Source organism: Oncorhynchus tshawytscha, linkage group LG13 (genome assembly GCF_018296145.1).
Source record: "Oncorhynchus tshawytscha isolate Ot180627B linkage group LG13, Otsh_v2.0, whole genome shotgun sequence".
In the NCBI taxonomy this organism is placed as follows: Eukaryota; Metazoa; Chordata; class Actinopteri; order Salmoniformes; family Salmonidae; genus Oncorhynchus; species Oncorhynchus tshawytscha.
Window position 1 is genome coordinate 88,459,589 of NC_056441.1, and position 17,113 is coordinate 88,476,701.

At 48.0% G+C, this 17,113-nt stretch overlaps 1 protein-coding gene across 1 annotated transcript in view; it reads right to left on the reverse strand.

The window, feature by feature from the left end:
* Positions 1-17,113, reverse strand: part of gbe1b (glucan (1,4-alpha-), branching enzyme 1b) — a 376,893-nt gene that overhangs the window by 189,687 nt on the left and 170,093 nt on the right. The window contains exon 11 of the mRNA XM_042296507.1: positions 2,203-2,313. Coding sequence (XP_042152441.1) covers positions 2,203-2,313 — 111 coding nt within the window. The remainder of the gene's footprint in view (positions 1-2,202; positions 2,314-17,113) is intronic.

The following is a 17,113-nucleotide window of genomic DNA, read 5'->3' on the forward strand; positions in this document are numbered from 1 at the left end:
GCTCTATCAGGGCTGCAATTTGGCGAACTGACTTGTTGAAAAGGTGGCATCCTATGGCAGTGCCACGTTGAAAGTCATTGAGCTCTTCAGTAAGCCCATTCTACTGCCAATGTTTGTCTATGGAGATTGCACGGAGGAGTGCTCGATTTTATACACCCGTCGACAAGGAGTGTGGCTGAAATAGCAGAATCCACTAATTTGCAGGTGTGTCCACATACTTTTGCCTCCCATAGAGAGAGAGAGATCGATAAACAGATCAGAGAACTCATGTTGGTGTACATCTCTTTATCCATTAACCAGAAGGACAGGGACTTATCACCTACCACGGACTAGACACATATGCCTGTTATGAGGTACATACACATGTTATTGACAGACACAAATCGAGAGCTTGGGACTAATAAGGCTCTATCTACAAACAAATTATTCGGATATAAATTGTCTTTAAAGTGCCGAATGGTGTCATTAAAGTATTTTATTAGGAGGAGAACATTGAACAGAACAAGGCCATTTAAGGAACTCAATGTGGACAAAAATGCAGATAGAACTGTCCTAGCCTCCCAAGCCTTAATGTAGATGTGGAGATAGAACTGTCCCAGCCCCCAACCCTTAATGTAGATGTGGAGATAGAACTGTCCTAGAGATAGAACTGTACTAGCCCCCTGTCCTAGCCCCCAACCCTTAATGTAGATGTGGAGATAGAACTGTCCTAGCCCCCAACCCTTGATGTAGATGTGGAGATAGAACTGTCCTAGCCCCCAACCCTTGATGTAGATGTGGAGATAGAACTGTCCTAGCCATCAACCCTTAATGAGATGTAGAGATAGAACTGTACTAGAGATAGAACTGTCCTAGCCCCCAACCCTTAATGTAGATGTGGAGATAGAACTGTCCTAGAGATAGAACTGTCCTAGAGATAGAACTGTCCTAGAGATAGAACTGTACTAGAGATAGAACTGTCCTAGCCCCCAACTCTTGATGTAGATGTGGAGATAGAACTGTCCTAGCCCCCAACCCTTAATGTAGATGTGGAGATAGAACTGTCCTAGAGATAGAACTGTCCTAGAGATAGAACTGTCCTAGCCCCCTAACCCTTGATGTAGATGTGGAGATAGAACTGTCGCAGCCCCCAAACCCTTAATGTAGATGTGGAGATAGAACTGTCCTAGAGATAGAACTGTACTAGCCCCCAACCCTTAATGTAGATGTGGAGATAGAACTGTCCTAGCCCCCAACCCTTAATGTAGATGTGGAGATAGAACTGTCCTAGCCCCCAACCCTTAATGTAGATGTGGAGATAGAACTGTCCTAGCCCCCAACCCTTGATGTAGATGTGGAGATAGAACTGTCCTAGCCCCCAACCCTTAATGTAGATGTGGAGATAGAACTGTCCTAGCCCACAACCCTTAATGTAGATGTGGAGATAGAACTGTCCTAGAGATAGAACTGTACTAGAGATAGAACTGTCCTAGCCCCCAACCCTGTAGATGTGGAGATAGAACTGTCCTAGAGATAGAACTGTCCTAGAGATAGAACTGTACTAGAGATAGAACTGTCCTAGCCCCCAACTCTTGATGTAGATGTGGAGATAGAACTGTCCTAGCCCCCAACCCTTAATGTAGATGTGGAGATAGAACTGTCCTAGAGATAGAACTGTCCTAGAGATAGAACTGTCCTAGCCCCCAACCCTTGATGTAGATGTGGAGATAGAACTGTCCTAGAGATAGAACTGTCCTAGCCCCCCAACCCTTGATGTAGATGTGGAGATAGAACTGTCCTAGCCCCCCAACCCTTAATGTAGATGTGGAGATAGAACTGTGCTAGTCCCCCAAGCCTTAATGTAGATGTGGAGATAGGTCAACTGAAGTCCTCCAGGGCCTGACAGGTGTCACAGTTTTGCACCAGGCCTCAGCTAACACCCCTGACTCCAATAATCACCTAATCATAATCTTCAGTTCAGAATGACATTTGATTAAATCAGCTGTGTTTGTTAGGGATTGGAGAAAAAGTGTGACACCAATCATGTTAAAGAGGGGGTTAACCACCCCTGGACTAGAGGGACAGTACAGAAAGGAAGTGGAGAGACGGAGGATGGAACCACTGTCTCCAGGGTGCCATATGCGGTCCGGTTCACTAGAGAGAGACCTAGAACCGTGTTAAATGAACGAATAAAGAGTTGTGATGATGGGCTGGTTGTGTTACCTGGTCGTGGCTCTCTGCGTACGCGATGCAGTTCTCTCCGTATCGTCTGTTTGTCAGAGTGTAGACAATGTTACCCATGTCCCAGGCCTCGTCTGCTAACTCCTTCAGAATCTAGACGTCAACATAAGACAAGTAGAATTACTGAATACAGCTTCGTAATACACAAAGATTACAATAGGTCTACAGTAGGAAGGGTGGAGACTGGGATTCGAGATCTCTCTCTCTCTCTCTCTCAGCATGGCAGAGACAGAGTAGAAGTACCACCTGAGTGGAATATCTTCATTGCTAACCCTCCATTGACTTTGGAGGGTTACTGTTCACCAGAGAGCTCAACGGTCTGTCCACACAACACCAGCTTGCTTCATCACATTCTCACGTTATTTTTATTTCAGTGGCCCTTGTGGCATGATTTGTGTTGAGGCTGTGTCTCTGTCTGCTGTGATGCTGTAGCGTAATAGCAATAAGGTCAGAGAAGCACTGCTCTATAATGAAAACAGTCGCAGGTAAGAGAGAGTGGAGACGGTAGTAGAGGATCCAGGGGAGACGTTAGTAGAGGCTCCAGGGGAGGTGGTGGTAGAGGATCCAGGGAAGGTGGTGGTAGAGGATCCAGGGAAGGTGGTGGTAGAGGATCCAGGGAAGGTGGTGGTAGAGGATCCAGGGAAGGTGGTGGTAGAGGATCCAGGGAAGATGGTGGTAGAGGATCCAGGGGAGACGTTAGTAGAGGCTCCAGGGGAGGTGGTGGTAGAGGATCCAGGGGAGGTGGTGGTAGAGGATCCAGGGGAGGTGGTGGTAGAGGATCCAGGGGAGGTGGTGGTAGAGGATCCAGGGGAGGTGGTGGTAGAGGATCCAGGGGAGGTGGTGGTAGAGGATCCAGGGGAGGTGGTGGTAGAGGATCCAGGGGAGATGGTGGTAGAGGCTCCAGGGGAGATGGTGGTAGAGGCTCCAGGGGAGATGGTGGTAGTGTCTCCAGGGGAGATGGTGGTAGAGGCTCCAGGGGAGATCGCAATTCAAGAGGGAAACATGGTTTTCAAGGTCGGACAGGCAAACAGGAAGGCTTATATTAACCCCTGCTGTAACAAACTAAATGCTAGGTTGGAAGCTAGGAGAAATAATGTGAGAGTTGAGGTAAATACAGGAGACGATTCAGACAGCTACATGAACATGATGATCTCAGTGATAATTGAAATGGAATTATTAACAGGCATAAGTGTACCTGTGTTGGGAAACACAGCACACCTTGAAAACAGCCCGTTTTATAATAGTCTATTTTTCCATGTCCCTCTCTAGATTTATTCTGAACAAAAAATATAAAACACAACATGCAACAATTTCAAAGATTTTACTGAGTTTGAGTTCATATTAGGAAATCAGTCAATTGAAATGAATTCATTAGACCCTTATCTATGGATTACACATGACTGGGCATTTTTCCACCAACAAAAGGGCTTTATTACAGACATAAATACTCCTCAGTTTCATCAGCTGTCCAGTTGAAGAAGCCGGGTGTGGAGGTCCTGAGCTGGAGTGGTTACACGTGGTCTCGGGTTGTGATGCCGGTTGGACATACTGCCAAATTCTCTAAAATGATGGAGGCGGTTTATGGTAGAGAAATTAACATTCAATTTTCTGGCAACAGTTCTGCTGGACAATCCTTCAGTCACCATGCCAATTTCACGCTCCGTCAAAACTTGAGACATCTGTGGTATTGTGTTGTGTGACAAAAGTGCACATTTTAGAGTGGCCTCTTATTGTCCCCAGCACAAGGTGCACCTGTGTATTGATCGTGCTGTTTAATCAGCTTCTTGATATGCCACACATGTCAGGTGGATGGATTATCTTGGCAAAGGAGAAATGCTCACTAACAGGGATGTAAACATATTTGTACAAAACATTTGAGAGAAATAAGTAGCTTCAACTGCAGTAAAGTAAGTAGATTAACTAGCAGTAAAGTAAGTAGACAACCACAGGCAAGTACAGAGCTAAACTAAATTAAACTCAATTGCAGTAAAGTACGTAGATTCAACTACAGTAAAATAACTAGACAACTGCAGTAAAGTATATTTAACTACAGTAAAGTAGACTCTACTACAGTAAAGAAAGTAGACTCAATTGCAGTAAAGAATGTAGACTCGACTACAGTAAAGATAGTAGACTCGACTACTCAGTAAAGAAAGTAGACTCGACTACTCAGTAAAGAAAGTAGACTCGACTACTCAGTAAAGAAAGTAGACTCGACTACTCAGTAAAGAAAGTAGACTCGACTACTCAGTAAAGAAAGTAGACTCGACTACTCAGTAAAGAAAGTAGACAACTACAGTAACGAAGGTAGACTAAACTACGGTAAAGAAAGTAGACAACTACAGTAAAGAAAGTAGCCTCAACTACAGTAAAGAAAGTAGACTCAACTACAGTAAAGAAAGTAGACACAACTACAGTAAAGAAAGTAGACTCAACTACAGTAAAGAAAGTAGACAACTGCAGTAAAGAAAGTAGACAACTGCAGTAAAGAAAGTAGCCTCAACTACAGTAAAGAAAGTAGACTCAACTACAGTAAAGAAAGTAGACTCAACTACAGTAAAGAAAGTAGACTCAACTACAGTAAAGAAAGTAGACTCAACTACAGTAAAGAAAGTAGACACCTACAGTAAAGAAAGTAGACAACTACAGTAAAGAAAGTAGACTCAACTACAGTAAAGAAAGTAGACAACTGCAGTAAAGAAAGTAGCCTCAACTACAGTAAAGAAAGTAGACTCAACTACAGTAAAGAAATTACTCAACTACAGTAAAGAAAGTAGACTCAACAACAGTAAAGAAAGTAGCCTCAACTACAGTAAAGAAAGTAGACTCAACTACAGTAAAGAAAGTAGACTCAACTACAGTAAAGAAAGTAGACTCAACTACAGTTGGAGCTGGAAGGCTGGATTAACAGCATGGATTCTCCACTTGTCTGTGTGTAAAACTAATACAGTATATATCTGCATGGTGCTGTGATTTCTCCTTTTCTGTCAGTCTACAGTCTACAGGCTACGGCCTACAGGCTACGGCCTACAGGCTACGGCCTACAGTCTACAGGCTACGGCCTACAGCCAACAGGCTACGGCCTACAGCCAACAGGCTACGGCCTACAGTCTACGGCCTACAGGCTACGGCCTACAGGCTACGGCCTACAGCCTACGGCCTACAGCCAACAGGCTATGGCCTACAGGCTACGGCCTACAGCCAACAGGCTACGGCCTACAGCCAACAGGCTATGGCCTACAGGCTACAGCCAACAGGCTACGGCCTACAGCCAACAGGCTACGGCCTACAGCCAACAGGCTACGGCCTACAGCCAACAGGCTACGGCCTACAGGCTACGGCCTACAGTCTACAGGCTACGGCCTACAGGCTACAGGCTACGGCCAACAGGCTACGGCCTACGGCCAACAGGCTACGGCCTACACGGCCAACAGGCTACGGCCTACGGCCAACAGGCTACGGCCTACAGCCAACAGGCTACGGCCTACAGCCAACAGGCTACGGCCAACAGGCTACGGCCAACAGGCTACGGCCAACAGGCTACGGCCTACAGGCTACGGCCTACAGGCTACGGCCTACAGGTTAGGGCTCACAGTCTACAGGCTACGGCCCACAGCCAACAGGCTACGGCCTATAGGCTACGGCCTACAGTCTACGGCCTACAGTCTACGGCCTACGGTCTACGGCCTACGGCCCACAGCCAACAGGCTGGATTTTTTTTCCACGGCCTATACGGCCCACAGGCTACGGCCCACAGTCTACGGCCCACAGGCCTACGGCCCACAGGCTACGGCCCACAGGCTACGGCCCACAGGCTACCCCACAGGCTACGGCCCACAGGCTACGGCCCACAGTCTACGGCCCACAGGCTACGGCCCACAGGCTACGGCCCACAGGCTACGGCCCACAGTCTACGGCCCACAGTCTACGGCCCACAGTCTACGGCCCACAGTCTATGGCCTACAGTCTACAGCCTGACTGAGGCTGTGTCAATCTGCTTTGTGTGTGTCTGTGGGTGGTTGGGGGGAGGGGGGTTATGGCTCTGTCGTCCTGCTCTGTGTGTGTGTGTGTGGTATTTTGGCCATGCTGGGAAGCTGTACTATACATCTACCCAGCCTTTTATCTTGGAGTCAAACTTTACTTTATTTAGTAAAAGGAGATGTGTAGAGAGTTGAAGAGCGTGACAGAGAAACTGCGTGTAGCCTCTTACATGCTGTGTGTGTGTCTGTATCCTCTCACACATTGTTAATGTACTCTGCCTCTCTCAGCAGTGGGTTTACCCCTCACACACACACACACACACACACACACACACACAATACCAACTGCTCTCAGCCTACTCTGACCTTCCTTAGTAATGCTTGGCTAGCTGACCAGTCAGTCAGTTGTGTGTGTGTGTGTCAGTTAGTCAGCATGCTGTGTACCACTAGGCTAGCTACCAGTGAGACCCAGCCCTGCGTGTCCATCGGTCCGCTAACCTTAACGTTCTGCTGGATTAGTCAGAGGCCCTGCCTGCCACTGGAGACGCCACTGCTTCAAACAACATGGACTCGCTAGTTCAATATTCATCTGGAGAGGGATTTCTTTCTGGTTGCAATTTTTTCCAGAATAATTTTGGTTTGGAACCCCCCGAGGAGGGGCCGTGGATGGTCTGGCTAGAGGAACCCCCCACCCGAAGGGGGCCGTGGATGGTCTGGCTAGAGGAACCCCCCCCGAGGAGGGGCCGTGGATGGTCTGGCTAGAGGAAGAGGACCCCCTCCCCCACCCCCAGGAGGGGCTGTGGATGGTCTGGCTGGAAGAGGACCCCCAGGAGGGGGCCGTGGTCTGGCTAGAGGAAGAGGACCCCCCACCCCCAGGAGGGGCTGTGGATGGTCTGGCTAGAGGAAGAGGACCCCCCCCAGGAGGGGCCGTGGATGGTCTGGCTAGAGGAAAGCGAGCAAAGCGCACCATGTTAATTCATGCATTTTATCAGCGCTGGGAAGCGGTCATGTGTTTCTGAACGCAGATACAGGATGTGTGTGTTCTATTTCTGAATGTAGATAGAGGTTCCTTGAGGCCAGCTGAATGTAGATAGAGGTTCCTTGAGGCCAGCTGAATGTAGATAGAGGTACTTTGAGGCCAGCTGAATGTAGATAGAGGTGCAATGAGGCCAGCTGAATGTAGATAGAGATCTCTTGAGGCCAGCTGAATGTAGATAGAGGTCCTTTGAGGCCAGCTGAATGTAGTTAGAGGTCCTGTGAGGCCAGCTGAATGTAGATATAGGTCCTGTGAGGCCAGCTGAATGCAGATAGAGGTCATTTTAGGTAGAGGCCCCTCAGTGATACAAATGGGCAGGGGTAGAGGCCCCTCAGTGAAATGAATGGGCAGGGGTAGTGTGGTAGCATCAACCAACAGGCTGTGTGTACAGTGGGGCAAAAAAGTATTTAGTCAGCCACCAATTGTGCAAATTCTCCCACTTAAAAAGATGAGAGAGGCCTGTAATGTTCATCATAGGTACACTTCAACTATGACAGACAAAATGAGAAAAAAAAATCCAGAAAATCACATTGTGGGATTTTTAATGAATTTATTTGCAAATTATGGTAGAAAATAAGTATTTGGTCACCTACAAACAAGCAAGATTTCTGGCTCTCACAGACCTGTAACTTCTTCTTTAGGAGGCTCCTCTGTCCTCCACTCGTTACCTGTATTAATGGCACCTGTTTGAACTTGTTATCAGTATAAAATACACCTGTCCACAACCTCAAACAGTCACAATCCAAACTCCACTATGGCCAAGACCAAAGAGCTGTCAAAGGACACCAGAAACAAAATTGTAGACCTGCACAAGGCAGGGAAGACTGAATCTGCAATAGGTAAGCAGCTTGGTTTGAAGAAATCTACTGTGGGAGCAATTATTAGGAAATGGAAGACATACAAGACCACCGATAATCTCCCTCGATCTGGGTCTCCACACAAGATCTCCCCCGTGGGGTCAAAATGATCACGAGAACAGTGATCAAAAATACCAGAACCACACTGGGGAACCTAGTGAATGACCTGCAGAGAGCTGGGACCAAAGTAACAAAGCCTACCATCAGCAAGGGCATTGAATATGAAACGTGGCTGGGTCTTTCAGCATGGCAATGATCCCAAACACACCGCCCGGGCCACGAAGGAGTGGCTTCGTAAGAAGCATTTCAAGGTCCTGGAGTGGCCTAGCCAGTCTCCAGATCTCAACCCCATAGAAAATCTTTGGAGGGACTTGAAAGTCCATGTTGCCCAGCAACAGCCCCAAAACATCACTGTTCTAGAGGAGATCTGCATGGAGGAATGGACCAAAATACCAGCAACAGTGTGTGAAAACCTTGTGAGGACTTAGAGAAAACGTTTGACCTCTGTCATTGCCAACAAAGGGTATATAACAAAGTATTGAGATAAACTTTTGTTATTGACCAAATACTTATTTTCCACCATAATTTGCAAATAAATTCATTAAAAAATCCTTCGATGTGATTTTCTGGATTTTTTTCTCTCTCATTTTGTCTGTCATAGTTGAAGTGTACCTATGATGAACATTTCAGGTCTCATCTTTTTAAGTGGGAGAACTTGCACAATTGGTGGCTGACTAAATACTTGTTTGCCCCACTGTATCTGTGTGTTGGCACCAACCAACAGGCTGTGTGTATCTGTGTGTATCTGTGTGTTGGCACCGACCAACAGGCTGTGTGTATCTGTGTGTTGGCACCAACCAACAGGCTGTGTGTATCTGTGTGTTGGCACCAACCAACAGGCTTTGTGTATCTGTGTGTTCTGTGCACCAACCAACAGACTGTGTGTATCTGTGTGTATATGTGTGTTGGCACCAACCAACAGGCTGTGTGTATCTGTGTGTATCTGGCACCAACCAACAGACTGTGTGTATCTGTGTGTGTGTATCTGTGTGTGTGGCACCAACCAACAGGCTGTGTGTATCTGTGTGTATCTGTGTGTTGGCACCAACCAACAGGCTGTGTGTGTTGGCATCTGTGTGTTCTGGCACCAACCAACAGGCTGTGTGTATCTGTGTGTGTGTGTATCTGTGTGTTCTGGCACCGACCAACAGGCTGTGTGTATCTGTGTGTATCTGTGTGTTGGCACCAACCAACAGGCTGTGTGTATCTGTGTGTATCTGTGTGTTAGACCAACAGGCTGTGTGTATCTGTGTGTATCTGTGTGTTAGCACCGACCAACAGGCTGTGTGTATCTGTGTGTATCTGTGTGTTAGCACCGACCAACAGGCTGTGTGTATATGTGTGTATCTGTGTGTTGGCACCAACCAACAGGCTGTGTGTATCTGTGTGTATCTGTGTGTTGGCACCGACCAACAGGCTGTGTGTATCTGTGTGTATCTGTGTGTTGGCACCAACCAACAGGCTGTGTGTATCTGTGTGTTGGCACCAACCAACAGGCTGTGTGTATCTGTGTGTATCTGTGTGTTGGCACCAACCAACAGGCTGTGTGTATCTGTGTGTGTATCTGTGTGTTGGCACCGACCAACAGGCTGTGTGTATCTGTGTGTATCTGTGTGTTGGCACCACCAACAGGCTGTGTGTATCTGTGTGTATCTGTGCACCAACCAACAGGCTGTGTGTATCTGTGTGTATCTGTGTGGCACCAACCAACAGGCTGTGTGTATCTGTGTGTGTGTGTATCTGTGTGTATCTGTGTGTTGGCACCGACCAACAGGCTGTGTGTGTGTATCTGTGTGTTGGCACCAACCAACAGGCTGTGTGTATCTGTGTGTATCTGTGTGTTGGCACCGACCAACAGGCTGTGTGTATCTGTGTGTTGGCACCAACCAACAGGCTGTGTGTATCTGTGTGTATCTGTGTGTTGGCACCAACCAACAGGCTGTGTGTATCTGTGTGTATCTGTGTGTATCTGTGTGTATCTGTGCACCAACCAACAGGCTGTGTGTATCTGTGTGTATCTGTGTGTTAGCACCGACCAACAGGCTGTGTGTATCTGTGTGTTCTGTGTGCACCGACCAACAGGCTGTGTGTATCTGTGTGTATCAGTGTGTTGGCACCAACCAACAGGCTGTGTGTATCTGTGTGTATCTGTGTGTGTAGCACCGACCAACAGGCTGTGTGTATCTGTGTGTTAGCACCGGCTGTGTGTATCTGTGTGTATCTGTGTGTTAGCACCGACCAACAGGCTGTGTGTATCTGTGTGTATCTGTGTGTATCTGTGTTAGCACCAACCAACAGGCTGTGTGTATCTGTGTGTATCTGTGTGTTGGCACCGACCAACAGGCTGTGTGTATCTGTGTGTATCTGTGTGTTGGCACCAACCAACAGGCTGTGTGTATCTGTGTTGGCACCAACCAACAGGCTGTGTGTATATGTGTGTATCTGTGTGTTGGCACCAACCAACAGGCTGTGTGTATCTGTGTGTATCTGTGTGTTGGCACCAACCAACAGGCTGTGTGTATCTGTGTGTTGGCACCAACCAACAGGCTGTGTGTATCTGTGTGTGTGGCACCGACCAACAGGCTGTGTGTATCTGTGTGTATCTGTGTGTTGGCACCGACCAACAGGCTGTGTGTATCTGTGTGTTGGCACCAACCAACAGGCTGTGTGTATCTGTGTGTATGTGTGTATCTGTGTGTTGGCACCAACCAACAGGCTGTGTGTATCTGTGTGTATCTGTGTGTTGGCACCAACCAACAGGCTGTGTGTATCTGTGTGTTAGCACCGTATCTGTGTGTTGGCACCAACCAACAGGCTGTGTGTATCTGTGTGTATCTGTGTGTTAGCACCACCACCAACAGGCTGTGTGTATCTGTGTGTATCTGTGTGTTGGCACCAACCAACAGGCTGTGTGTATCTGTGTGTATCTGTGTGTTGGCACCAACCAACAGGCTGTGTGTATCTGTGTGTATCTGTGTGTTGGCACCGACCAACAGGCTGTGTGTATCTGTGTGTGTGTGTTGCACCAACCAACAGGCTGTGTGTATGTGTGTATCTGTGTGTTGGCACCAACCAACAGGCTGTGTGTATCGTGTGTGTTGGCACCACCAACAGGCTGTGTGTATCTGTGTGTTGGCACCAACCAACAGGCTGTGTGCTGTGTGTACTGTGTGTTGGCACCAACCAACAGGCAGGCTGTGTGTATCTGTGTGTATCTGTGTGTATCTGGCACCGACCAACAGGCTGTGTGTATCTGTGTGTTGGCACCAACCAACAGGCTGTGTGTATATCTGTGTGTGTGTGTATCTGTGTGTATCTGTGTGTTGGCACCAAACCAACAGGCTGTGTGTATCTGTGTGTATCTGTGTGTTGGCACCGACCAACAGGCTGTGTGTATCTGTGTGTTGGCACCAAACCAACACCAACAGGCTGTGTGTATCTGTGTGTTGGCACCAACCAACAGGCTGTGTGTATCTGTGTGTTGGCACCAACCAACAGGCTGTGTGTATCTGTGTGTATCTGTGTGTATCTGTGTGTTGGCACCAACCAACAGGCTGTGTGTATCTGTGTGTATCTGTGTGTTAGCACCGACCAACAGGCTGTGTGTATCTGTGTGTATCTGTGTGTTAGCACCGACCAACAGGCTGTGTGTATCTGTGTGTATCTGTGTGTATCTGTGTGTTAGCACCGACCAACAGGCTGTGTGTATCTGTGTGTATCTGTGTGTTAGCACCGACCAACAGGCTGTGTAAAATGAAGCTTTCCTAATGCAGCAGATACGGTGGCAGTCTAAGTTGGTGATTGGATCTGATTAGAACCCTGTCACTCCTAATGGATCATTTTACAAAAGCCCTCACATTTAACAGACAACCTTCCCTGCAGCTACAACAGATTGATATGTAATGGAAACAATTAAGAGCTGAAGGAGGATTGGAGAGGGGAGGAGGAGAGGAGGACAGGGGAGGAGGAGAGAAGAGGAGAGGGGAGGAGGAGAGCTGAGGAAGAGAGGACAGGGGAGGAGGAGAGGAGGACAGGGGAGGAGGAGAGGAGGACAGGGGAGGAGGAGAGGGGAGGAGGAGAGGAGGACAGGGGAGGAGGAGAGGGGAGGAAGAGAGGAGGAGAGGGGAGGAGGAGGAGAGAAGAGGGGAGGAGGAGAGAAGAGGAGAGGGGAGAGAAGGAGAGAAGAGGAGAGGGGAGGAAGAGAGGAGAGGGGAGGAGGAGAGGGGGAGTGGAGGAGGAGAGGAGGACAGGGGAGGAAGATAGAAAAGGAGACGGGAGGAGGAGGACAGGGGAGGAGGAGAGGGGAGGAAGAGAGAAGAGGAGAGGGGGAGGAAGAGGGAGGGGAGGAAGAGAGGGAGGAGAGGAGGACAGGGGAGGAAAAGAGGAAGAGAGGGGAGGAGGAGAGGAGGACAGGGGAGGAGGAGAGAAGGAGGAGAGGAGGACAGGGGAGGAAGAGAGGGGAGGAGGAGAGGAAGAGAGGAGGAGAGGAAGAGAGGAAAGGAGGAAAGGAGGAGGAGAGAGGAGGGGGGGAGAGGGATAGATGAGAGGAAATGAAAGGAAGAGAGGAGGAGAGGAAAGGAGGAGGGGGAGAGGGGAGGAGGAGAGAGAAGGAGAGGAAAAGAGGAGAGGGGGAGAGGGAGGAGGAGAATAGAGGGGGAGAGAAGGTTGGGGGAAGAAAACAGAGGGGCGAGCAAGGACACTAAGGACAAGGAAGAAAGCGAGAGGGAGAGAGAGCTCTCAAATTAGAGAGAGAGGAGGAGGGAAGAGAGGAGGAGAGCGAGAGAGACGAGAGGAGGAGCTGAGATGGAGTCCTCTCAGGGTATCCCTGCTCTCCAGCCTGCGGTTACCCAATAAAATGTCCTGATTGGTGCATTTTGTCCTGATTGCTGATTTTGACAATGGCCCATAGGGGCTACTTGGGACACAATCCGTCTCTCAGTGGTCCTGGTACCTTTGCCTCCATGGCAAATAGACCAGTAATATTACCATTAAAGTAGCTAACAGTAATATTAACCATTAAAGTAGCCAACAGTAATATTAACCATTAAAGTAGCCAACAGTAATATTAACCATTAAAGTAGCCAACAGTCATATTAACCATTAAAGTAGCTAACAGTCATATTAACCATTAAAGTAGCTAACAGTAACATTAACCATTAAAGTAGCTAACAGTAATAGTAGCTAATCATTAAGGTAGCTAACAGTAATAGTAGCTAATCATTAAGGTAGCTAACAGTAATAGTAGTTAATCATTAAGGTAGCTAACAGTAATAGTAGCTAATCATTAAGGTAGCTAACAGTAATAGTAGCTAATCATTAAGGTAGCTAACAGTAATAGTAGCTAATCATTAAGGTAGCTAAGAAGTAATATTAGCTAATCATTAAAGTAGCTAACAGTAATAGTAGCTAATCGTTAAAGTAACTAACAGTAATAGTAGCTAATCATTAAATTAGCTAACAGGTCCACAGACGATGCAATCGCCATCATACTGCACACTGCCCTATCCCATCTAGACAAGAGGAATACCTATGTAAAAATGATGTTCATTGACTACAGCTCAGCATTCAACACCATAGTACCCTCCAAACTCATCATCAAGCTAAAGGCCCTGGGTCTCCACCCCACCCTGTGCAACTGGGTCCTGGACTTTGACAGGCCGCCCCCAGGTGGTGAATACGTGAAACAACATCTCCACTCTGCTGACCCTCAACACTGGGGCCCCATAAGGGTGCGTGCTCAGCCCCCTCCTGTACTCCCTGTTCACCCATGACTGCGTGGACATGCACGCCTCCAACTCAAATCATCAAGTTTGCAGACGACACTACAGTGGTAGGCTTGATTACCAACAACGACGAGACGGCCTACAGGGAGGAGGTGAGGGCCCTCGGAGTGTGGTGTCAGGAAAATAACCTCTCACTCAACGTCAACAAAACAAAGGAGATGATCGTGGACTTCAGGAAACAGCAGAGGGAGCACCGCCCTACCCACATCGACGGGACAGTGGTGGAGAAGGTAGAAAGTGTTAAGTTCCTCGGCGTACACATCACGGACAAACTGAAATGGTCCACCCACGCAGACAGCATCGTGAGGAAGGCGCAGCAGTGCCTCTCAACCTCAGGAGGCTGAAGAAATTTGGCTTGTCACCAAAAACACTCACAAACTTTTACAGATGCACAATCGAGAGCATCGGGTCGGGCTGTATCACCGCCTGGTACGGCAACTGCACCGCCCTCAACCGTAAGGCTCTCCAGAGGGTGGTGCGATCTGCACAACGCATCACCGGGGGCTAACTACCTGCCCTCCATGACACCTAAAACAACTCATGTCACAGGAAGGCCAAAACGTTCATCAAGGAAAACCACCACCCGAGCCACTGCCTATTCACCCCGCTATCATCCAGAAGGCGAGGTCAGTACAGGTGCATCAAAGCTGGGGCCGAGAAACTGAAAAACAGCGTCTATCTCAAGGCCATCAGTTTGCTAAAAAAACAATCAGTAACTCCGAGAGGCTGCTGCCTACATGGAGACCCAATCACTGACCACTCTAATAAATGGATCACTAGTCACTTTAAATAATGCCGCTTTAATAATTTTTTACATATCTTACATTACTCATCTCATGTGTATTTACTGTATTTTATACCATCTATTGCATCTTGCCTATGTTGCTCGGGCATCGCTCATCCATATACACTGCTCCAAAAAATAAAGGTAATAATAAAATACATCCTCGATCTGAATTAATGAAATATTCTTATTAAATACTTTTTTCTTCACATAGTTGAATGTGTTGACAACAAATCACACAAAAATTATCAAGGGAAATCAAATTTATCAACCCATGGAGGTCTGGATTTGGAGTCACACTCAAAATTAAAGTGGAAAACCACACTACAGGCTGATCCAACTTTGATGTAAGGTCTTTAAAACAAGTCTAAATGAGGCTCAGTAGTGTATGTGGCCTCCACGTGCCTGTATGACCTCCCTACAACGCCTGGGCATGCTCCTGATGAGGTGGCGGATGGTCTCCTGAGGGATCTCTTCCCAGACCTGGACTAAAGCATCCGCCAACTCCTGGACAGTCTGTGGATGGAGCGAGACATGATGTCCCAGATGTGCTCATTTGGATTCAGGTCTGGGGAATGGGCGGGCCAGTCCATAGCATCAATGCCTTCCTCTTGCAGGAACTGCTGACACACTCCAGCCACATGAGGTCTAGCATTGTCTTGCATTAGGAGGAACCCAGGGCCAACCGCACCAGCATATGGTCTCACAAGGGGTCTGAAGATCTCATCTCGGTACCTAATGGCAGTCAGGCTACCTCTGGCGAGCACATGGAGGGCTGTACAGCCCCCCAAAGAAACCACCCCACACCATGACTGACCCACCGCCAAACCGGTCATGCTGGAGGATGTTGCAGGCAGCAGAACGTTCTCCACGGCGTCTCCAGACTCTGTCACATGTGATCAGTGTGAACCTGCTTTCATCTGTGAAGAGCACAGGGCGCCAGTGGCGAATTTGCCAATCTTGGTGTTCTCTGGCAAATGCCAAACGTCCTGCATGGTGTTGGGCTGTAAGCACAACCCCCACCTGTGGACGTCGGGCCCTCATACCACCCTCATGGAGTCTGTTTCTGACCGTTTGAGCAGACACATGCACATTTGTGGCCTGCTGGAGGTCATTTTGCAGGGCTCTGGCAGTGCTCCTCCTGCTCCTCCTTGCACAAAGGCGGAGGTAGCAGTCCTGCTGCTGGGTTGTTGCCCTCCTACGGCCTCCACCACGTCTCCTGATGTACTGGCCTGTCTCCTGGTAGCGCCTCCATGCTCTGGACACTACGCTGACAGACACAGCAAACCTTCTTGCCACAGCTCGCATTGATGTGCCATCCTGGATGAGCTGCACTACCTGAGCCACTTGTGTGGGTTGTAGACTCCGTCTCATGCTACCACTAGATTGAAAGCACCACCAGCATTCAAAAGTGACCAAAACATCAGCCAGGAAGCATAGGAACTGAGAAGTGGTCTGTGGTCCCCACCTGCAGAACCACTCATTTATTGGGGGTGTCTTGCTAATTGCCTATAATTCCCACCTGTTGTCTATTCCATTTGCACAACAGCATGTAAAATGTATTGTCAATTAGTGTTGCTTCCTAAGTGGACAGTGTGATTTCACAGAAGTGTGATTGACTTGGAGTCACATTGTGTTGTTTAAGTGTTCCCTATATTTTTTGGAGCAGTACATTTATATGTACATATTCTCATTCACCCCTTTAGATTTGTGTGTATTAGGTTGTTGTTGTGGAAATTGTTAGATTACTCGTTAGATATTACTGCATATTACTGTCGGAACTAGAAGCACAAGCATTTCGCTACACTCACATTAACATCTGCTAACCATGTGTATGTGACCAATAACATTTTTATTTTATATTAACTATTAAAGTAGCGGACATTAATGTGGACTAATGACCGTCTGCCTGTGAAGGTGGAGAATGCTTTGCTTACTGAACCATGGGTGTGTGTTTGTACACGTGCATACGTGTGTAGCTGCCCACAAACACTCCCTCTGTTTCACCTCTCACCCCTTGTTCACCTCGCACTTGGCCTCACTAACTGCAGTGTTCAGTCTCATCCAGGGTGATTCTATTAGCTAATTGCCCTCCCCGGGTCTGCCTGCCTGTATGGAGGGAACCGGAGGTGGCAGAGTTAGACAACGCTCTCCCCCTGTCTCTTCTCTCCCCCGCGCTCCTTCTGCAAGGATGATTACACTGTGAGGTGAGAGAACAGAGCACAATTTTACAGGAGCTAGTAAAGCCCGAGGCAGAGAGACAGAGAGCGATAGAGAGAGGCAGAGAGAGAGAGAGGCAGAGAGAGAGAGAGAGAGACAGAGAGAGAGAGAGAGAGAGAGAGACAGAGATAGAGAGAGAGAGAGAGAGAGAGAGACAGAGATAGAGAGAGAGA